We start from the raw sequence: 22,398 nt of genomic DNA, 5'->3' as shown, positions 1-22,398 counted from the left end.
CAAAGTTTAATTCTCAACACTCCACCCTTATCCTGCCCCAACTCAGTGCTGGGGACAGAACACAGGGCCTTGTGCATGTGAGGCAACCACTTTACTACTGACATATTCCCAGGCCTACAGTTTCTTTATCAGATGAAACTATGTCAAACAACTTTGATTTGAATTTAAGTACATAAATTGATTTCCTTAAATGAAGCATATGAAATTGGTCATTCATTAAATATGCTAAACATAATGTAACTTTTTCTTGACAGTATAGGATTAACATGAAGAGTAAATCATTACTAGTAATATACAGTATAGCTGACACAAAGAGCACATCATTAAAACAGACCTAACCTTAGGTAAGATATTGGGACTTGATTTTTTTCCCCCTGAAAATCACTTCAAAATAAGGTGTGTATATATGTGTGTGTATACATAGTATACAGTGACAAAATTATATACATAATTTTATTATATTTATATATAATTTTATTATATTTATATATAATTTTATTTGATGGGAAGAAGAGGACTGTTTCCCTTTCTTTAATTGAACCAGTAGAATATAGTAGGGCTCATACTTGGGCTGCTGGACATGGCAACCTAAATGCAAAGGCTAAAGTTGCCTCATACCATTTTCTTAAGACTTTTACAAATTACATTTATTATTTTTTTGCCATGATATTTGAAAACCCCACTTCAGATTTCTCAAACACTAATAAAGTGTTACCTTGCACTAATTCTCAGTGAAGTATTTTACAAAGTATAGGGGATTTTGATGTAAGGCCAGGACATTAATGCCCCATCTTACTTTTACTACTTGTGACATTTTAGACAAGCAAGTTGATATAATCATTTGTGATTCTTCTCATCTACACAAAAGGATTTTTAAAAAATCTGTCTTATGTGGTGGCTGCACTGCACAAGATATGATGTATAAAAACTACCTACTAACTGGGACATTCCCACATGTCCCCCACCAACCCAAACATTTGCACAAAAGATACAAAAGGAAAAGAGTTTTTCACTTATTTAAAAACCTTAGTGTTTAGTCAGGCATGGTGACACCTGTAATCCCAGCCGCTTGGGGCAGGAAGAGTCCAAGTTCAAAGCCAGTCTTAGCAACTTAATTAGGCCCTAGGCAACTTAAAAGACCCTGTCTCAAAATAAAAAGGACTGGGGAAGCAACTCCATGGTTAAGTGCCCCTGGATTCACACCCTAGTACCAAAACAACAACAACAACAAAAAACACCTTAGTATTTAAAAGCTGAGTGTTTTTGTATCAGCAGATAATGATGGCAATTATGCAAATATGATATGAGATCCCAATCTTCTTCAAAGCTCTCCTCAGATGACTTGAAGCAAGTTAAAGCACAAATAATAAAAATAATTTCTGTAATTATAGTGAATTTCAAAGTTCTGTTCACTTTAATTTTTCATGAAATATATTTTTATAAATTAAGGGTTTTTGTTTTGTTTTGTTTTGTTTTGGAGAGAGGTCTCGCTAAGTTTCTTAGGGCCTTGCTACACTGCTAATACTGGCCTCAAATATGCTATCCTCCTTCCTCAGCCTCTCAAGTCATTAGGATTATAGGCATGTGTCAACATGCCCAGCTTCACAAATTAACGTTTTAAAAGTTGAAAGGTCAAAAAAAATCTGATTGCCAAAGCTCTATGGTGCAAAATATGTGAAAATATACCCAGTCCTTTATCTTGCCATTTCACCTACAACTTATAGTTGTCTAACATAATAACTAATGTATATTCAATTAAATCGATTTAGTACCAAACCTAATTTAGCACTAAAAATTTTAACAAGGAATCTGAATAATTTAACCCAGTCAAAAAATTATTACTAATACATTAAATAAAAAGTAAATAAAATCATAGAATCCTAGCACCAAAAGGAACCTTAAAGATTATGTGGTGAAATTTCTATTAAAGGCTTTGAAAGCTAGAGAGTCATCGTAAGTTTGAAGGATGGAAGATTGTGCAAATTTATTCTGAATTATTGTTTTCACCACTATACTCAGCTGCACTGTACAATTATTTGAGGGACATACTACTTAGAAATGCAAAGCTGCAAAGAATCTTTAGTATTTCATCAGTTAATTTTCTGGCATTCTAATGACCCATTTTGGTGTAAAATTCCTAGTGAATCTTCCATAAATGTTCAAGATTCAGTCAGCTGAATTTTTTCATTCTAAAAAAGTTTATTAAATACAAAGCTGGCATACTGTTCAGAAATAGTATCTACAATTTGGGGTCCATTATTTGTGAGGGAGTTGTAGGGGTTTTTCAGTCAGAGGATAAAAAGAGATCAATCATTTGTTTACATTAGGACTTAATGGCTTAGTTCTATAATTAAGAAAATGAGGCACAGGGAAACAATCTATGCCTTCTACATAATCTAGTTCATTGGTTCTCAAAAGAGTGGTCTCCATATCAGCATAACCTATATAACCCAGAACCTTACAGAAATGCAAATTCTTGGGCCCCATCCCAAGATTATGAAAATAGGTATTCTGGGAAGGAGTCCAGAAATCTGTATTCTCGCTAGCCCTATAGGTGATTCTGATGCACACTAAAGTTTGGGAGCCATTGGTTTAATTCAACAGGGCAGAAAGCAAGGCATATTTTTAGGGCAAAAATAGTCAAGATAAAAAGAGTGGGAATTTCTGTGGAGTGTATTTAGAGGTCTAGCTCTTAGAAATCTGAATGCAGAAAACTGATACAAAATGGATAACTCTAATGGTAGGCATATCTACATAATAGTTATTATATATGCTATATATAGTATGTACATTGTAATATGTAAAACTATCACATTGATAGCTTAATTTTTATAACAAAAATGCATAATAGTAACTATTATTTGCACATGTAAAAGTTCTATTGTTATATTTGTTTTCAAATCATTTTCACTTGCTGAATAAGCTTTGATTATTAAATCTATGAGGAAATCATACTAGGAATTATTATTATTCCATTCTATTGATAAGGAAATTAAGCTTTAAATAAGGTTAAGTGATTTTTTTAAAGTACACATAGTATAAGGTTTCTAAGGTCAAGATCAGGATTTTGCTATGTATCATGCAATACCATATTACTGAATATTATGCATTTCTATAAAACTATAAAACAGAAACATTACGCTGAGGATAAAATATTCAAAGATATTTTTATTCTAAACTAAAAAAATCATACTCATTTTCTTTTCTTTTTTTTTAACAGAGGTATTTTCTGTTCTTTGAATTAACCAGGTAGCCTATAGAAGACATTTTTAAAGTAAGGGTACAATCATTGTGTTTCTTCATATTTCTCACTGCTCAAGTTTCAAAAAAGTATATTCTTAAATGATAAAAAATGCACTCCTAAAATCAACACAACAAAGATAATAACAAGCAAAGCTGATAGTGCAACAAGTATGGTATAAATGAAATGCATAGAAAATATTTTAAAAATCACTTAAAAAAATAATCATCAAGCCATTTTTATAATAGATTAAACATCCCCCCCATTATCTCAAAATTAAAGGATACTCTAAAAAATCTATGCATTTACTAATGCACTTGACAACTAGCTGACGCAACAAAGAGCTAAACTAGCTAATCTTAAAAGATTCCGTAACCACACATATATCCTTTCCCACTGCTTCTTAAATTTCCTTTTGACCAGATTTACCTGATTGTGATTTAAGGACTTCCTGTACTGCTCTTGAAAATGTTACAGGGATTAAAAATGATTACTGAACCTGAACCCAACCTAGAAGTGCTTATATATTATAGCTCATTGTGGATTCTGCAATAGAAAATAATGTTTAATCCAAGCCATTCTCAATATTTATTAAGATTTTTATATCGTAGGTAAATTAGTATTTAAAACTATACAGAGCCATATGTGGTGGCGCATGCCTGTAATCCCAGTGGCTTGGGAGGCTGAGGCAGGAGGATCAAAGCCAGCTTCAGCAAAAGTTAGGCACTAAGCAACTCAGTGAGACCTTGTTTCTAAATAAAATAGGGCTGGGATGTGGCTCAGTGCTGGAGTGCCCCCGAGTTCTACACCCTCCGCCCCCTCCAAAAAACAAACTATACAGAATATGGGTCCTCTCAGATAAAAATTTGTTCAAAATTTAGAAAAAGAGCTATAGATATAGCTCAGTGGTTAAGCCAAGCATGTATAAAGCCCTAGGTTCAACACCTGACACTGGAAAAATGAATAAAGAAAAATTAAAAATAAAAATTTGAAAACAGTATGTATCAGCAAAAGTTACACTTAGCACTACGGCTTATCTTCAAGTTCATCTTAATTTTATTATAATTTTCTAGCAAGTTTTTCTTAGAAAAGCATGAGGAGTATGAATGAGACATTATGTTTCTGAATGTCCATCACCAAGGGACTTGTTAAATAAAATATACATTCATTCAACAGAATACTGTACCTACTACTTTTTCCAAGATTAAGTATAAACCAAAACAAGGCTACAAAATAAGTGTTGTCCTATACTTATCTTCTTGTAAGAAGGAAGGAGTCCCAAAATATATATAATTACTTGTATACATGGACACTAACTCTAGAATGATATAAGAGAGTAGTAACACTGGACATATCTAGTGAAGGGAAATGAGTAGTTAGCAGATGTGATAAAAGGCTTTTCCCTATTCCTTCGCCTTCTGAATCACATATCATGTCCAAGTATTATTTATTCAAGAATGAAAAAAAAATCTCCTACTTTTGATAGTCCCTCTCTTAGATGGCTAACTCATAACTTTTAAAGATCATTACCTCTTTCCTGGTACTATATTATCAATATATAATATACTTTCCAATCAAATCAATACCCACTCAGCAGTATGTGACTGAGCCATCTGGCTTCTACATGCTTTTATTAGAGCCTTTAAAAATGAATATTAAAAAGAGATTGCCTACTGCTATGTCAAAAGAAATCCACACAGTATCTCTACATAGTAGATCTAAAAGTGCTTCCAAAATAGAACAGAAGAGAAATCAAATGTTCTTAATATTTTATCTTAATAGGAAAAATCTTCTTTCAGAGTTGAGATTTTACATTATCTTTAATATTCACATTCCTAACTACCAATATTTAGAACATCATACAAACATAGGATATACAAATATATTTAATAAAATTAAACATCAATAAATATTTATGTGCATATTCTTTTTCATGAAGGAGAATGAAACTGAAACACATTCACATTCCTACCTTCAAAAATCTCTCATTGGTCAACAGTGCAACTTGCTTTTCTGAAACTTGCTTTTCCACATACCTAAAAATGTTTCCATCCAATACACAAAAAGAGAAAATTGAACATTTTACATATTTTAATAACATTGGGAAAAATAATAGCTACCTAGATTGGTAGCCATATTTGTTTCATTTCTTCTCAAAGATAATTTAAGGTGATAGTGATGATTTAATGATAAAAACTTCTCGTATCAGCTACATTTAAGAATCTAATCATAAGGTCACATAACCCAGAAATAAGAAATATTATTTCTACAAAGTAACTGAAAATTATGTTCCTTTGAAAAAATATTTTGATTTATGCTAAATTTTCTAATCTAACAAACAAACCTCATCACTAAAAACAAAATGGTTTTAAATTGTGCTCAACAAAATAAAGATTATTTTTCCATTCTTTACTTCAAAAACAACTGTATCCAAGGTCCCTTTTATTTCCAAAATCTAATATAAGATGTGCTAAACATGTACTTCTCTTTTTACCTTCTGAATGATGGAAGACGACGGATATTTTCACATTGATGAGCTGATAAAAAATTTATTCTTCTCTTGGCTTCTGGGAGACTGCAGCACAGAACACTTAGGGGCTGGGAATAAAAATGCTCTAGTAGAGAAAGCTGAAAGAAATGTTAAGATTAAATATACTTATTATATTTTGGCAGTAAATCTTTTGCCCTATATCTGTTTAATTTTAAGTTTCCTTTAAAAAAGTATTTATGGCACAAATATTTTTAATAACAACACAACACTATAAACAGCACATAAATGACTATATACTTCTATTATTTTTAAGGCTCCAATTTTGTGGACAAGATCAGAAAATAATAATCTCAGAAATATAAACTAAAAAAAAACCTAATATAAATGGATAATTAGCTATCTGCAGAAACAATTCACAATGACTATAAATGTGATATGGATGGGACTGGGGTGTGACCTTGATCTAACAGATGCCTCAATACTCATAAGAATTATGATACCAAGCTAAAATTAGTATAAAATCTGGTCTGTTAAAATAAATAAAAATGCCACATGGTAAAACTGTACCTACTGATAAAAAAGAATAATGAAAATTTATCTCTGAAAATTCAGTTTTATTCCATGGAGAAAAATACAGCACAGTGTCTGTTAGATATAAGTATTCTAATAGAATGTTGTGGTTTCCCCAGAAGGAAGATAATTTTCCAAATTCTAACATTTCTTGCAAGACAAATTTAAAAAACTACCCAAATATTCATTACTCTGATTCTAAACAATTTTCTCAGGACAAGTATTATTTTTCCAGATAATCTTATTACTAGGAATACAGTTCCTTAAATAGTGGAGAGAACAATTTTTTTTTGGGGGGGGGGTTCCTTAAGAGTAAATCTTTCTGATTACTGGAAAAAATAGCATTACCCACAACAAATTAACATGTTAGTTTAGTTATATATCAGTCTTAAAGTACTTGGTTGGTATGGATCAGCAATCTTGGACCTGATCCTTTTTAGGTAAACTGATGAATTTCTGAGCCAAGAGAGTCAAGGAAGAAATAGTCACGCCTAAAACAAATCTTTCAAAATAGCCTATTCTCTAAAGGCTGTCAGGAGGCAAAGGGCCAGCCTAACATAGAAACAAGTTCAAAACAGAAAGTAACTGTTCATGCCAAGTGATAAATTATTTTTTAACATATTAATTTAATCATCTTTTTTACTAATTTATCTTTTCCAATTATACTAATGTGACAGTGTTTGTTTCAATGTTAACACTACTTTTTAAACATTAGAAAAATAAAAACCAAACAAGATAAGGAACATGCTTGGGAAGAAGAATGGGAGGACAGCACATATATCATAATACAGCTATAAATAGGAAAAGACCCCAAATATCACTTAACTGTTTTGTCCAAGAGTATTTTCAATACCTGTTCAATTACCAAGGTAGTTAATATATCAGCCCAATGGGGAGAGAGCTTAAACACATACAGAATGATTACACGCTCTATTGCACCTACTCACAGGACTTACAAATATTTTCCACTGATGATTAGGAAATGGACAAATACTCTGGAACCTAAACACTGCCACTTATTACCTACTGGACTTTGGCGAAGCTGCTTAACCTAAACCTCAATTGCTTCATGTACAAAACTGAAGATAATCTTCATTATTAAGTGTTTGATACAAAGGAAGTGCTTAGGAAATCATCAGGAACCTATAAAAGCATCTGACTGCCTTATTTACAGGTGAGAAAACAGAGACCCAGAGATTAAGTAACCTGGTTAAAATCCTTTTCTGTATTCACTTTCTAAAGGTATTGGAGACTCCAGTTTACATTTTCTGAAACTTTTTTTTCTTTTGACTTCACTGGTACGCTACTTTGTATTGGCTTTTCTTGTTTTTAGTCTCCTTTTCTGTTGCTCTTACATGTCAGCTTGCCTTAGGGTTCTACCCTTACTCTTTTCTCACACCAAGTAACACTACATCCTTACCACATGACCCTAACCATCACTTTTTAATGTTAAGTACTAAATACCAATTCTTACTCCTAATCTTTCTCCCAAGCACCAAATCTTTATATCCAATACTCCTAAATTAATCACATGCAATAAAACAAAACAAAACAAACAGAAAAATCCCAGCCTTTTCTCACAACAAACCTACTATTCACCCTGGATTGACATGTACAACTAATGGTACCAACCTCCAATCCACCTGCCAAGCTACAGCCTGTGTGTCACCTTGTTCCTCTTACACATCCTACCATCAGCTTAGTGACAAGATTCTATTGATTCTCTCATCCTCCCATATTTCTTTCTCTCTAGTTCCATTGTCATCACATTAGTGTAGATTGTCATATTTTGTCAGATTTCTGCAATAGTTTTCTAATATAACAGCTTCTTCTCCTGTTGCCTTTGCATGACATAGTCTTCCAATTTTGACCTGGCCAGCTCCTACCAAGAGCTTTTATTCTCCTATGGAACCCCCAAGGCAGGTTTCTTTCATAATACTTTTTATACAAAACTATAATTGTGGCTTTACTCCTCCCTCACTTTAGAAAATGTGCAATTTGAAGGCAGAGACTGCTTTTTCTTCTGTTTATCTAGGGATCAGCACAGTGCTTAGCTTACCAAAGGCTCTTGATATATATTTATGAGTAAATGAATGAAATGAAATATAGAAGAAATCTAGGAGGTTATTATATCAATATCATTTAATTTCATATATTGCTAAGGTAATAATGATTTCTTGATTTAAAATAATCTTTAAATAGTTAATGTTGAAAAAAAGAACATGTATTAACCATAAGAAACCACTATAGTATTTCATGTAATGCAAGAACACATAAAAGAAATAATTTATGATCTTCAAAGCACTACACAAAGATGAGTATTATCATATGGCACTTTTGCACTGAAGGTTACCAACATCTATGTCTTAATAAACTTGACCATGATCACATTTGCTAAGATAATTTAGTTATTTGCCAAAATCAGGAAATAATATTAACTTTTAAACAACTGGAGAATAGGGTCTTTTTTATGTTGAGTAAATATGATGTTACATTAAAAAATTAACTTCTAGTAATTCATGAAAACCAAAAGAAAATGCATTCACAGTAAACAAGAATACACACATAAACACATAACTATATGTGCAAAGGATATCAAACTATAGTGTACAATCTATGTTTGAATAGCATAGGAACTACAAATATGCAGAAGCAGGAGCAGTGACCATATGAGATATGCAAAGCTGAAAATGTTTACTCTCTGGCCTATTACAAAAGTTAGTTGATCCCTTCCATATGGCATTTCTTGGGCAGAAAATCTATAAGCTTTGAGAACATTCAGCAAGTTCTAAAAAAAAGTCCTTTCCTCTCTACCCACTAAATGTTTAAGAATCACTAGAATGAGGAGTGTTTTTTTGCATTACTGATATCCTAACTAATGTATCCTCTACATTTTATTTCAAGGTGACAAAGGAATGGTAGAACCTAGAATAAAATAACTTAAATTTATGTATTCTAGATTTTTGACATTTATTTAGCCATACCACACTAAATAAAGTGAGTCTGAAATAACATTCCACTTATTAAAAAACAGATTGTGAGTTACTAACTCATTTACTGTCTTACCTGAAGTCCTTTTACAAAGTTCTGAATTGAGAAATCATGATACAAAAAAATGTTTGTTAGAATCTGTAACACTTTTTCACTTATTTTAAAGGGAAACTGAGCTGTAAGAAGTAGCTGAAAGAGATAAAGGGCATGGAAGAGTCCTTATTAGTCTTTACTCTTAAAACATAAAATGTAAATAATAAGACAATGACACAGTAAATATGAAAACGACAATAGCTAGTTTTTTCAGGTTGAATATCAATCAAAATTTTAATTTATACAACAGTAACAACGACGAGAGGAAGCAATTTATACTATGTCCTCACATCCAAAGATATCCACCATCCTCCATCTAATTCCTAATTTTTAGAAATACTGCCTATTATCTACATAATTCTTTTTCTCATACCAGAAACCACTGAAGAAGTTGCAGGTTTTGGCAATTCTTGTTACCAGATAAGATTTCTTTTTTATCCCTGATTCAAATTAATGAAGAGTAACAGATTAGGTACTGTTGAATAAGAAACAAAATTAATACATTTTTATTTTAAAGATATGGAAATCTGAATTTGTATTAAGTGGTTAATTTTCTTTTCTTTTCTTTATTTCCTTCCTTTCTTAAAAAAAATATTTTCTTAAACAAAAACTCAGTTGTAGAAGACCAACTGAATTTAGCTACAGCCAAGCTGTATTAAATATTTCACCTGGAAAATTTTCCCCAAAAGTGTCAATAAATCAGATGGACATCACTTTTATGAAAAAATGTATAGAAGTAATTAGTAAATAAGTGGATTGGTGGTCACAAGCATCATAAAACAAATTTTAAAGGAGTCTAGAAAAAAATCTGTGGAAGGTCAACACTAAAGAATCATATTTCTGTGGTGCAAGCCTGTAATCCCAACAGCTCAGGAGGCCGAGGCAGGAGGATGGGGAGTTCAAAGCCAGCCTCAGCAACTTGGTGAGGCGCTAAGCAACTCAATGAGAACCTATCTCTAAATAAAATACAAAAATAGGCTGGGGGTGCTGGGGATGTGGCTCAAGCGGTAGCGCGCTTGCCTGGCAAGCGTGCGGCCCGGGTTCGATCCTCAGCACCACATACCAACAAAGATGTTGTGTCCACCGAAAAACTAAAAAACAAATATTAAAAAAAAAAAATAGGCTGGGGATATGGCTCAGTGGTTGACTGCCTCTGGACTCAATCCTTAGTACAAAAAAAAAGTCATACTAGAAATTAATGCCTGAGAAAGTTCTAGCATTTATCTATTCTCAAGAGTAACATGACAATCAGAAAAGAGTCCACTAACCACTTCAAATCATTTTTCAAAAAGGTAAAATCAAAACATACTGGTATTGTTAGTAGGAAGTCTACACGGTCTGTAAACATTTATTTTTAAAAGCCTACAATTTTCCAGAGTAATAATAGGTAAGAGATATAAATGCACAGATAGATATGATCACTCATTTCATAAAGCTTGTATTTTATCTGAACAGGCAATTCTATTCAAATATCAGTATAAAATTATAAAATCATTAAATAAAATATTAAAATACATAAAGATATATGCTGTATAAAGTATATAAAGAGATTTAGAGATTTATCATTTACATACACAATTATTCCTGAGGTTTTCCTTTTACCCTATGTCACTGGTAAAACTTTTTCTTTTTACCTTATCAAGTACTGTCGTCAGGTGCTCTTTGCAGGGCAAAGACTGGAATAGTTCTATACATAATAGAGATGATACTGCGTGAGGAAGCAATCGGTGGATGATAATAGGAGATGTGGCGATTCCAAAAATGAGTATTAGTGGAAATTCATGCAGATGTTGACTAATTTTCAAAATATAAAAATGAAATTTCTTTAGCAAATATATTTAACACATTGCAAGATAAGACTAGCTTTATTTTAATGCCTACTTTAAAGACATTTCTAATGAGTATCATTCTAAATATTAAAATTTTCTATGTCATTCATTCTCTTGTTAAAAGTAATACAAAAGGTTCTTTTCTAGACAGTATAACTCTGAATCAATCTATTAATGAATGCTTTCATTTTATAAATAAGGTCACCAAGATCTGGAAAGATCAAGTACTTCCCACTAAGGTTATAAAATGTAAATTAATTGAAAATGTACTAGGGACTATTCAATTTATCTTTTCACGTGAAGTTTCAGCTTCACCTACAGTCTTTCTCACTGTTGGCCACACAGTCTGTTTTCAGAGTTCACTCACATGAAGCTCAGTAATTTCCAGGTAGCTTATTCTATATTTGGACACTTAAAAAAGACAGTTACCCAGCCATTATAGCTAATAGTTAAAAGATGTTTCTTACACACTTTTTAATGGACATTACTAAAAAATGTTCCATTCCTTCCTCTCATTCTTAAATTCTCAAGCAAACCAAATATAATATATTCTTAGCATTACCGGAATGAACACAAATGACTTCTCCAGAGTAAAAAAGGCACTATTTTTGAGGGCTACTACAAGTCAAAGCCCTGTGTATCGTGGCTGATGATTCTGCCCACTCTTCCTGTTAGTCCTGCTTTATAGTATTCTAGATGCATGCAGTTCTATTTTCATAGGAGTAAAGTACCTCAACTCTTATTATCATAAATTTTCTTTATTTTTGATGGCTAATGTGGTTCCAGGTGTAAGCTATAAAAACTAGTATTTTTTTTTTTTTTTTTTGGTCACTATGCTGTACTGTGTACTTGCCCAGCATGGTAAACACAGTGTTAGCATTAAGAAAAGTCCTAGGTCAAGGGCCAAAGAATGCATGCAGCTCAGTGATAGAACACTTGCCTAGCATGCATGAGGCCTTGAGTTCAAACCCCAGCAATGCAAAAAAATAAAATGCACTAAAGAAAAGTCGTGGACTGTAAACTCTTAGGATCAATGGGGGACGAACATACTATCAAAATAAGAATCCTTAATATGTTAGTAAATTATAATTCAATATAGCTTTAGACAATTATAGGTATAACTATGAAGAAAAGTTGACATATAGAAAACACCAAAGTAATTATATCCTAAAAAGGATACTATGAGAAATACATGTCAAATGGTTTTAAGTTATATTAGTTACCTTAATTCTTGGTCTCACAGGATTACCTTGAAGATTCAATGACACTACTTTTATAGTTTGGATATTTAATGTCCCCTAAAAACCTCATTAGTTAAGCAACAAAATAATGTTCAGAGGTGAAATGATTAGATTATTAGAGCTATAACCTCATTAGTGGATTAATCCATCTGATTGATGACTAACTTAAAAGAACTACTGGGTTTGGTAAAAGTAGGCAGGGGTGGGGTGCCAAATCAGGTGGATCAATGGGGGCATGAACTAAATCTTGTTCCTAGCCCCTCTCTCTGTATTTCCTGGCAGCTTTCTTCCACCATGCCCTTTCCCATTCTGTTCTGCCTTACATTGGACCCAGAGGAATGGAGTCAGCCAATCATGAACTGAATGTATGAACCTCTTAAACCATGAGCCCAAAATAAATTTCCTTCTCTAAGTTGTTCATGACAGGTATTTTGGTCACAGTGATGAAAACCTGATTAATCCAATCACAAAAGTGGTTTCTTACTAGAAATATTACATAAATATATGATGACTTAGAAAACAAGTCTTGGTCAGTAAAGCTATATGTAACTCAGAGCCTCTAAAGATAGGTAACAGAAAATAAAGCCCGATAAAATATCAGTCTGCAATAGTTTATCCATTTAATGGACAAATAAGAGACAGACAACCTTGATAAGACAAACTACACTTTAAACTACCTTATCATGATAATTAATAACAGACTAAATTTGTCTTTGATTCTCACTGGGGTAAAAAAGCAAATGACAAATCTGGTATGAGGTCTTTGAACATTCAATTATACAAACTTGAAATCACTATGAATTTCATTAAATTGGTCTTTTTAAATGGAGATTATGTTAAAAGTATTGCTTTTTTTAAAAAAAAGAGAGTGAGAGAGGAGAGAGAGAGAGAGAGAGAGAATTTTTAATATTTATTTTTTAGTTCTCGGCGGACACAACATCTTTGTTGGTATGTGGTGCTGAGGATCGAACTCGGGCCGCACGCATGCCAGGCGAGCACGCTACCGCTTGAGCCACATCCCCAGCCCCCTATTGCTTTCTTAAAGAGAAATTTACCCCAAAGCTAAGTGATATACCATCTACCTGCTGATAATTATGAAGTCTTGGAGTATTTTTGTGGTGAAGCTTTCCATGTCCTTTAAGATAAGCACAACAGGAGGAGACTGCCACTTGCTAGAAGTTGTCCTCTTTTTGCCTGATATTTTTGGGTGTGTCTTCTTTCAAGCCATTATGGAAAGAAGTAATTAAAAGTAAGCCTTACCACCCAAACAATGCTATAATGCCACATGTTGATAAATCTCTCTTCATATTTCACAGACAGTGTTCCCACCCCCTGCTCCGTAGGTAAATAGCAATTCCTTTCAATAGTTACTAGCAGAATCTTTGTCTGACATGGGAATAATAACCAAGAAGAAAAAGGCTTGGTAAGATCTATAACTCATATGAAATATCTATAACTCATATGAAATATAAATATTTCATATGAGTTATAGATATTTATATTTGCTGCTAGGAAAATGACAGAAAAATCATGGGAAGAGAAAATTTTCTACAAAATTGACTTTTTTGTGGGTATAGTTATATTTTGCTTTGCTTAAGGTAAGAATTAGTGTCTTTTAATTAAAAAGCATAATGAAAAGCACTATTTGCTACTCTGTTACTATGAAATGTCAAGCTTGAAAAGGATCCTAAATATCTGGTTCAATCCCAATCTTTTGAGTATATCAGACATAATTTATGTTTGTTTATCAAAAATCCAAAATTGAGGAACCAATTAATTGTATAACCAATTAATACAATTAAGGTATTATATAGTAAGCATAAGAACTAGTCCCTATATAAGTTAAAATGAAGCTTGTAATGATTTCTGTAAAAACGTTGACTAGAAAATGTCACCACAATACTTTTTTGTCCATATCTGGTAAAAAGCATTAGAAATTAAGGCTGTGGTTTTATAGCACAGTTGCCAAGGAATCACCTATATTGTTAAGACCTCTGAGCATGGAACAAATTACATTCTTAGAAAAATAATATATGATCATTCCTTATAGGATCACGTTGACAGTGGCAACTGGCAGCATGGTTCTACTGCGCAGAAGTAAATGCAAGGATCTTAAGAGGTAATATATTAAAGTTACAGCCACTGTTAGAGATACAAAGAATCAACTCCTGATGCTATCTTTTTGCCACTAGAATATATTTTTCCACAAATACAAGGTCCTTGTAAAAACTTAACCACTTATCAAGAATTAGGCTACACATTAATAAAAGAACACTTTTAATTAAATTCTAGTAGCCTTAGGAAAAATAAAAAGCTTCTACTAAATTGGCACCTTGTGCTGTTTATTAGAACAAAAAATTGTATGTTTAATATAATTCCAGGCTCCATCAATCATGTGTCAACACTGTGGAAGAGAATCATTGGTGTATGTTACCTGTGTGACAGTCATATACCAGCTAGAAAGTGAATCCATTGAACAATGTGTCATTTTCTGGGTGACCTGAATACTTTCCTTCTCTTTGGGTTTTGCATCTACACAGCAGGCCATCAATTGTGAGATCAACTTTTGCAAAAAATGTTTCATATCTGTAAAACACAAAAAGAAAGCTTATTTCCTTTTAAAATGAAAGCCCTTGAGACTTCTTCTTCCACTTATTATTTCAGTAGAATGCATTTTTCTATACTTAGCATCAATACAGATAACATTTAACATATTAACTATTAATGCTCTTTAGCACTAATACTTAAATTACATTAGTTCATACTAAGAGCATACCAAAGTTTATATGAATCATCTATGATAAAAATGTTACCTAAGTAAAATGAATAAACATGGAAACTACAAATTATTTTAGAAATAGTATACATTTAAGGTACAATGGACAAAAAAAGGATTTCAAAGTCTCTAAAAATAGATCAAAAGTATTATTTACATGAATTATCCTACTCATTACAAATCTTCCTTTATAATAATTTTAAAATATATTTTTAGGGCTTTTACTTAATTCTAATCAATTTATGATTATGAAAGTAATACACACACAAAAGTATTGTATCAATCCAAATCCAAACAGAATTTACTGTATTAGTGTACATAACCTTTATGGTTTGATGGCTCTGCCAATAAACTTTTTTTTTTTTAAACTAATGTTGGCCTTTTAAAGTGCGAAAAATAAGATAATTTATGACTGTAAATATGAGCTTATGGAATCTACTCTCTATTGGTCTAAGAGCTTCCCATTTTCTAACTTCTAGTTTCCTGTTTCACACCTTTCCATTTATTAAAACTTTCACTGGGTTAAGGAACACATCTTGCAAAATGCATTGGCAGTGAAGCTGATATGGCAGGAATGGAGCCAGAAAAAAGGAAGCAAATTTGGCAAAGAATACTGCATTAGTCAAGATTACTTTGAGAGCCACTAAAACTCAGCCTGACTATGCTCTTTCCACAAATAAAAATGGATTAAGAAAGCCAAAAAGAGAAAGAGAAGAACAGAAGAATTCTGTTAACACTTCCCCAGGGTATCATGGCATTTACATTTTACCTGGACAATCTTTAGCTTGCAATGAGACTACATATGGTGTGACATTATTCTGGAGGGCCTCTGTTAAGCTTCTGAATATTAAATCATGATCTGTAACATTCACACCTGTGGAGTAATACATCAATATTATACCATCATTTTTAGTAATGCTTTTTTTTTGAGAGAATTTTTTAATATTTATTTTTTAGTAATGCTTTTACAACAAAAGTTATTTCATGCATCAAGCAAACTGCTAAGTGAAACATTTTAAAAACAGGATTCATAATAGAAACCAAGAAAATATACCACATAAATGAAGAAATAGCCATTAATAGATTACCTAAATGTTCATACCACAATGAAGCTTTACAGATCCTGAAAGTCCTCCAAAGGCTCATCTCTGTATTAAAAGCTTAGTCTCTAGCTGTGGCAATTACTGAGAGGTCATGGAACCTTTAGAAGGTGGGGGTCTAATGGAAGGATGTTAGATCACTGGGGTGATACCCTTGAAAGGAAGGTTGGGACCCTGGCCCCATTTCTGTCTGCTTCAAGCCAACATGAAGTTAGCTTTGTGCCACTACGTGCTCCCCATCAAAATGTACTGCCTCAGCATGAGCCCAGCAACAAGCCAAGTGACCACAGACTGAAACCTCTGAAACCACGAGCCAAAATAAACTTTTCTTCCTTATAAATTATCTCAATATTGTCACAGTATTAGGAAGCTACACAGCTTTGTAACAGATGTTTTTTGTTCAAAAAATATTTATCACAATTCCTCTTTTAAAAAATCACTACAGATATGTAGTCAACCTTTGAAAATATCTTTAGGAATAATTTCATTACTTAGTCAAATTCATAAAGATCTCTTTAATCAAACTCAAGGGGCTACGGAATCCAGCCTTATTATGTCCCTGATTTAACAACTAAGGAGAATCTAACTATAATTCTATTAGCAATCATAGTACTAGATAAATAGAAAAAGTCTGTGCTAAGCTAATTCTTGGGGGTCGAGCCTAAAAATAAATTAAAACTATATGATTTTGATATTTACCAAACTCTCCGTTCTCATTCCTGCTAGTCAATTTTAGTGCATAGTAAAGAACTGGGTGGAAATTTCCCTACCACTTTGGAAAATAATTCTATTAATTGACATCTTGCCTAACAATCTGATTTCTAGAAAGTCCCTTCTACTTGGGCAGACATCAGCAGCACACATTTTCGAACTGTGGTAGTACTTCCACTGCTTAGAAAGAAAAATTTCAGAATCATTCATGCCAGCAATAAGCACTACCCCTGCCAAAAGTCAAAACATAAGAATATTATTTTTTAACTTTTTTGAATTTTTTTCCAGACTATTTTTTTTAAATCGCTATATGTACCTTTTTGAAAACAGAGTATGTGCAACTGTACCTAACCACTCTTTGAGTGCAGAATTATTTTATGGTATCATAATGTTTCTAGCATTCATCATAGTCTTTGATTGTAATACTGCATGTCTGGACATATTTGGGAGTTCAGTTAAACACTGGCTCATCCTGTCTTTCACTAACTAACTTTATGAGCTCTATATAACATTATGTTTCTTAAAACAATGAACCTGTCTATTGCAAATAGGATAATTAACAATGTCTTTAACTGGAAAAATGTTCTCCTCAAACCATGATTTTGAAAAATGCAATTTCCATTAGCTTTTCTCTTTTTTGGCAGGGCTTTAAATCTCTCACAGCAAGCTTTCAGGCTATCCCTCTTGACTGTGCCTCCTTTCTCCATCTCTAATTGTTGTAACATCTCTAATGCTGTAACCTGGCAGTAGAAAAACAAAGCATTTAATAGAACAAGTAGTCATCACTAGTCAAAGTTTCTCATCCATAAATGAAAGGTGTTTAAAATTAGACAGCAGGCTGTTCTGGAATGCTGGTCCACAGCATTATAAAAATCACTCCATTAAGTCTTATTACTCAGGGTGGTCTTGAGATCAGCAGTATGGCATCATCTGGAAACCTGTTAGAAATGCAGGATTTCAGGCCTCATCCCAGATCTAAAAGAACAAAAATCTGGATCCTCTTATGGTTATTTGTAATGACATCACCATGTAAGAAATACTGTCCTCAATATCAGGAATAAGATTTGAGTAATGAAGAGTATTAGAAGAAGTATTAAACAAGAGAATTAACTTCTTTTATTAAAGCCTATTAGTATAACAAACCTTAAATAAACAAATTGGAAGTGAAATGAAAAGCATATTTAAAACCCAAATAAATTCTACTTTATTTTCAAAAGGAGAGAGAAATTTGCAGGGATATGGGTGTAGATCAGTGGTAAAACATGCACTCAGCATACATGAGGTCCCAGGTTCAACCTCCAGCATCGAAAAAAAGGGGAAATGTTCAAAAAGATGTTTAACAGAGATGAGATATAGTGATAAATATTTAAGAAATTTACAGCAGGCAATTTGTAAGCAGTTTATACACAAGCCATCCAAATCTCTTCCTAGGCAATTAATATAAAAATAATTCAACAATCTGACATTGAAAAACTAAGAACATGGAATGTTATAATCTCACTCCAGATATGGTTTTTAAAAAAGGTACAATAATCTTATCTACTAATACACTGGTCGTTTATTACCAAATCCAAATCTCATATGCTCCCATAACATGTATAAGAAAAAAAGAATAAAACAAATAGTTTCCCTTGTGACAAAAAGTTGAAAAGAGCACTAGCTGAATCAATTTCTTTTAATTTTCAGTGCTATGATCAGTATTATGAAGTTTTATTGGTTTTAAAAGTATGCAAACTATAGTATGTTTAATTTTATAAAGAAAAGACATAAAAGGTCTTTATTAGAACAAGTTAGTCCCCATTATTCTCAACAATACAACCAATTAAAAAAATACATACATGTATGAACAAACAGAGGAACATACATACCAAGAACAAGAGCAGCAACTGGAATTTCTCTATGTTTTATTTGATGTCCCCAGTCTCCTGAATTCTTCTTAAATCCAGTATGAGATTTTTGCAGAAATTCAATTAGACTGTCAAACAGATTTTTATTTAATTCTTCCTGTAGTCGCTACAAAGAAAATAAAGAAATTTTATGAATCATTATTCTGAGTAGTAATCTGAGGTGTCTTTCCTGGTGTTGGGATATTCTAATTTTCTTTTCCCTTTGAATGTTCAAAAATTTTAGTCTATGAAATAAACTAACAATAGATTAAGAGGAAGAATAAAGCATATAAAGGTATTAACATACCATGAGTCACACAAAGTATGAGACTAAAAGGCAAGATGGTTGAAGCTTAAATTTCATTTTGAGATACAGAAAGAAATAGGGGCTTGGGCCTGCTGAGGGTATGAGTATGGGGGCAGTGGCAACATGTTATAAAAGGTGGGAAGAAAATGCACCAAAGAAAGATTATATAGGTAACCTTATTTTATCATTACACAGATAACAGTCATTAGAAGGCCACCTGTGGTAATTTCTGGCTGGGCTAGGTGTCAGATTCCAAATCTCTCCTTCCAGAGAAAAGATCTTTCCTAGGGAGATGGGAGGTGTCAGAGAGAAAAGCATCTGCCTGAATTCATAGTTTACTTCACTAATGTAGACAGATATAAATTTATTTTTACAAAGCAGATTTTCAGAGCCATTCCCATGTCTGAACCTCTTGGAATAACCATCAGAAAATATGATAAAGAAGAATATTTTGGGGTGCCCTATTTTGATCTTCCTCACTGATTTTAGAAGGAAAATTATCAATGATTCAATTCAAATATTACATAAAAAATGACCAAAATGATTGAAATATAGATAAATAAAAGTTAAATCGCTAGTGATTAGTGCTTTGAATTCCCCATTTTTAAAATTCCTCTAATTTATTCATTAAATATTTATTTATCACCTTATGAATGAAAGCATTCTTTATCCTAAAAAAAAAAAAGAAGAAATTAGACAAGAAAACTTGCAACTAAAACACACAACAATTGATAAGAGCAGAAGCATCTAATGTAAGCTGAGAAGGTAATAAATTTGAATTAAGCCATTAGCAGATGACAGAGGAGAGACAGGAGACAAAGGAGACAAAGGAAAGTTAGAAGGAATGAGTACTTAGGGATGCAAGGAAGGAAGAAAGCACTCAACATCTGGAGAACCACAGATATAGCTAAGCATAAAAAACATAAGAAGTGCTAAAAAAAGGAAAATGGACAAAATGTAAGAGTCTAGACCAATAACAAATCTATATGATGTTTAAAGATTTGGATTTTATGGGCTGAGTTGTGGCTCAGAGGTAGAGTGCTTGCCTAGCATGCAGGAGGCACTGGGTTCGATCCTCAGCACCAAATAAAAACAAAATATTGTGCCTACCTATAACTAAAAAATAAATATTAAAAAAAGATTTTAATTTTATCCTGTATGCTACTGAAGGAATGCTCAGAGGGTTAATCTGGTAGCACTGTGAATGCCAGATGAAGAATCAGGGAAGGGGATTGGAATAGGAAAGACACTGGAATGAATCTAATGTAACTTTCCTATGTACACAAATGAATATACCACAGTGAATCTCAACATCATGTACATCCATAAGACTGGAATACTAATTAGATAATTAGAATAAGATATATTCAATGTTTGTATAATAAATACTTCAAAGTAGACTACTGTCATGCATTAATTAAAAAGGAAAAAAAAAGAATCAGGGAGGCTGTACTGGCAAAGGTGCTGTATGAAAAACTCCAGTAGACTGGCATAGGATTGTTTGAGGGCCAAAAGAACTTACAACAAATCTGAAAGATTTGACATCAGTTAGGGACACCAATGGGGGAAGTTTTGACAATCCAGTTTAAAAAGGAAAAAGGCTTAAACTGTAAACCACAAAGTCAAATATCTTTAAGGATTACATGGAACATACAAACAAGCAAAGCTACTAGGTGAAAAGCAATAAAGATTGGTAGAAAGCAGTAACAAGATGGAAGTTCATAGCTCTCTCCAAAGCATTCAACTGTTTGTGTAACAACATGTTGGTCAAACAGAACAAGTCATTAGCTTAAGATGTTGGCCCTAGAGCTACCAACTTGCTACACTGGAGAAATGCTTTGTTCGGAGCTGTAATATAAAGAGCTTGGTAATGATATAAAAATAAAGGAGTGATGGAGTTTAGAAACAGCTTAATTTAACACCTGTGTAACTTGCTAAATGAATGGATAAGAGTGCCACCACCTGAAAGCTCCTTGCCTTACCAGCTATCATGCTCCAATACCTAAAGCTATGCCTGATATTTGGAACATGAGGAGGTTTTTTTTCCTAGTTTATGAAGATTATTGACCAATATTTCCTGTATTTCATTAATACTCATAAATTGGTGGAAGGATGGGAAGCAACAAACATGGGATTTACAGTACTAAGAGAAATGTTAACAAAAAAGCATTCACCTCAGTTTCACATTTCATCTGTTCCCACATCAAGTGATAAGTTTCGAATCGAAGCTTGCTGTCCTCAGACTCATTTTTGCCTTTATTAAAATAGTCCTCTAAAAACACAGAAAGAAGTAAGTTGGTTTCTTTTCTAATACAGTAAAGTTAGAAACTGTGTGCAAAGCCACAGTAAGTGACTGAGGTGGAATTTTTTTGCTTTATGCACCAGTGTAAATCTACATCTATGAGATATATATCTGTATATCTATATATAGACACATATATTTGAAATAAGAAATATTCCCTATTCATTGTATTTAATTTTGTTTATATATCTTATTTTTGTGTTAATATATCTTTAAGATTAACAATATCTTTATTTTGGGGGAGGGGGGTTTATACCTGGGATTGAACTCAGGGGCACTCAATCACTGAGTTACATCCCCAGTCCTATTCTGTATTTTGTTTAGACAGGTTCTCACTGAATTGCTTAGTGCCTCACTTTTGCTGAGGATAGCTTTGAACTAGTCCTCCCGACTCAGCCTCCAGAGCCATTGGGATTACAGGCATATGTCATGACACCCAGCAACAATATCTTTAATTTTAAATTGTATTTCTCCATTACTTTTGAATTTCTAACAGTTTTATTTAATGGTTTTTGGCCTGAGGTATATACAATTAATATTAATTTTTGTTTTTATCCTACAATCTCATATATTTTACTTTCACATGTTTGCTTTGAAATATCTATTAAATGACTCTTCCTATTAATATTCTTATTTTTTATTCTATTGACAGTTTAGTCCAGCCTTTCTTTTAGTCTTTCTGTATTATTTTATATACTTTCCTCCAATGTCAAAATACCTTTTATTGCAATGGCTTTCAAACTCTCTAAAACCACTATCCACATTAAGGAATACATTTTATATTATAATCTGATACACATATGCATAATAGAAACAAAAGAAAAGTTCCACAGAACAATTTTATTCTTATGTAATAGCAA

The 22,398-nt window shown here is 32.6% G+C and overlaps 1 protein-coding gene across 13 annotated transcripts in view; it reads right to left on the bottom strand.

Annotated features, from left to right (window-relative positions):
* Positions 1 to 22,398, bottom strand: part of ORC3 (origin recognition complex subunit 3) — a 70,359-nt gene that overhangs the window by 38,449 nt on the left and 9,512 nt on the right. For 9 of the 13 annotated variants that reach the window (XR_014022160.1, XR_014022161.1, XR_014022162.1 and 6 more), the window contains exons 3-11: positions 21,411 to 21,508; positions 18,912 to 19,056; positions 16,002 to 16,106; positions 14,891 to 15,042; positions 13,539 to 13,672; positions 11,021 to 11,180; positions 9,369 to 9,482; positions 5,736 to 5,869; positions 5,214 to 5,277 (exon numbers count right to left, since the gene is read on the bottom strand). Coding sequence is in view for 10 of the 13 variants with exons in the window: in XM_081295518.1 (XP_081151644.1) it covers positions 5,214 to 5,277; positions 5,736 to 5,869; positions 9,369 to 9,482; positions 11,021 to 11,180; positions 13,539 to 13,672; positions 14,891 to 15,042; positions 16,002 to 16,106; positions 18,912 to 19,056; positions 21,411 to 21,508 (1,106 nt within the window). In the remaining 3 variants the exon portion in view is untranslated. Of the gene's footprint in view, positions 1 to 5,213; positions 5,278 to 5,735; positions 5,870 to 9,368; positions 9,483 to 11,020; positions 11,181 to 13,538; positions 13,673 to 14,890; positions 15,043 to 16,001; positions 16,107 to 18,911; positions 19,057 to 19,882; positions 19,904 to 21,410; positions 21,509 to 22,398 lie in introns of those variants that run through there. The other 4 variants (XM_081295521.1, XM_081295525.1, XM_081295519.1 and 1 more) reach the window with 3 other exon arrangements.

The sequence above is a fragment of the Spermophilus citellus genome (assembly GCF_964194105.1).
Source record: "Spermophilus citellus genome assembly, chromosome: 5".
In the NCBI taxonomy this organism is placed as follows: Eukaryota; Metazoa; Chordata; class Mammalia; order Rodentia; family Sciuridae; genus Spermophilus; species Spermophilus citellus.
Note: the sequence above shows the minus strand (reverse complement) of the source record. Positions and strands in the feature narration are given on the sequence as shown.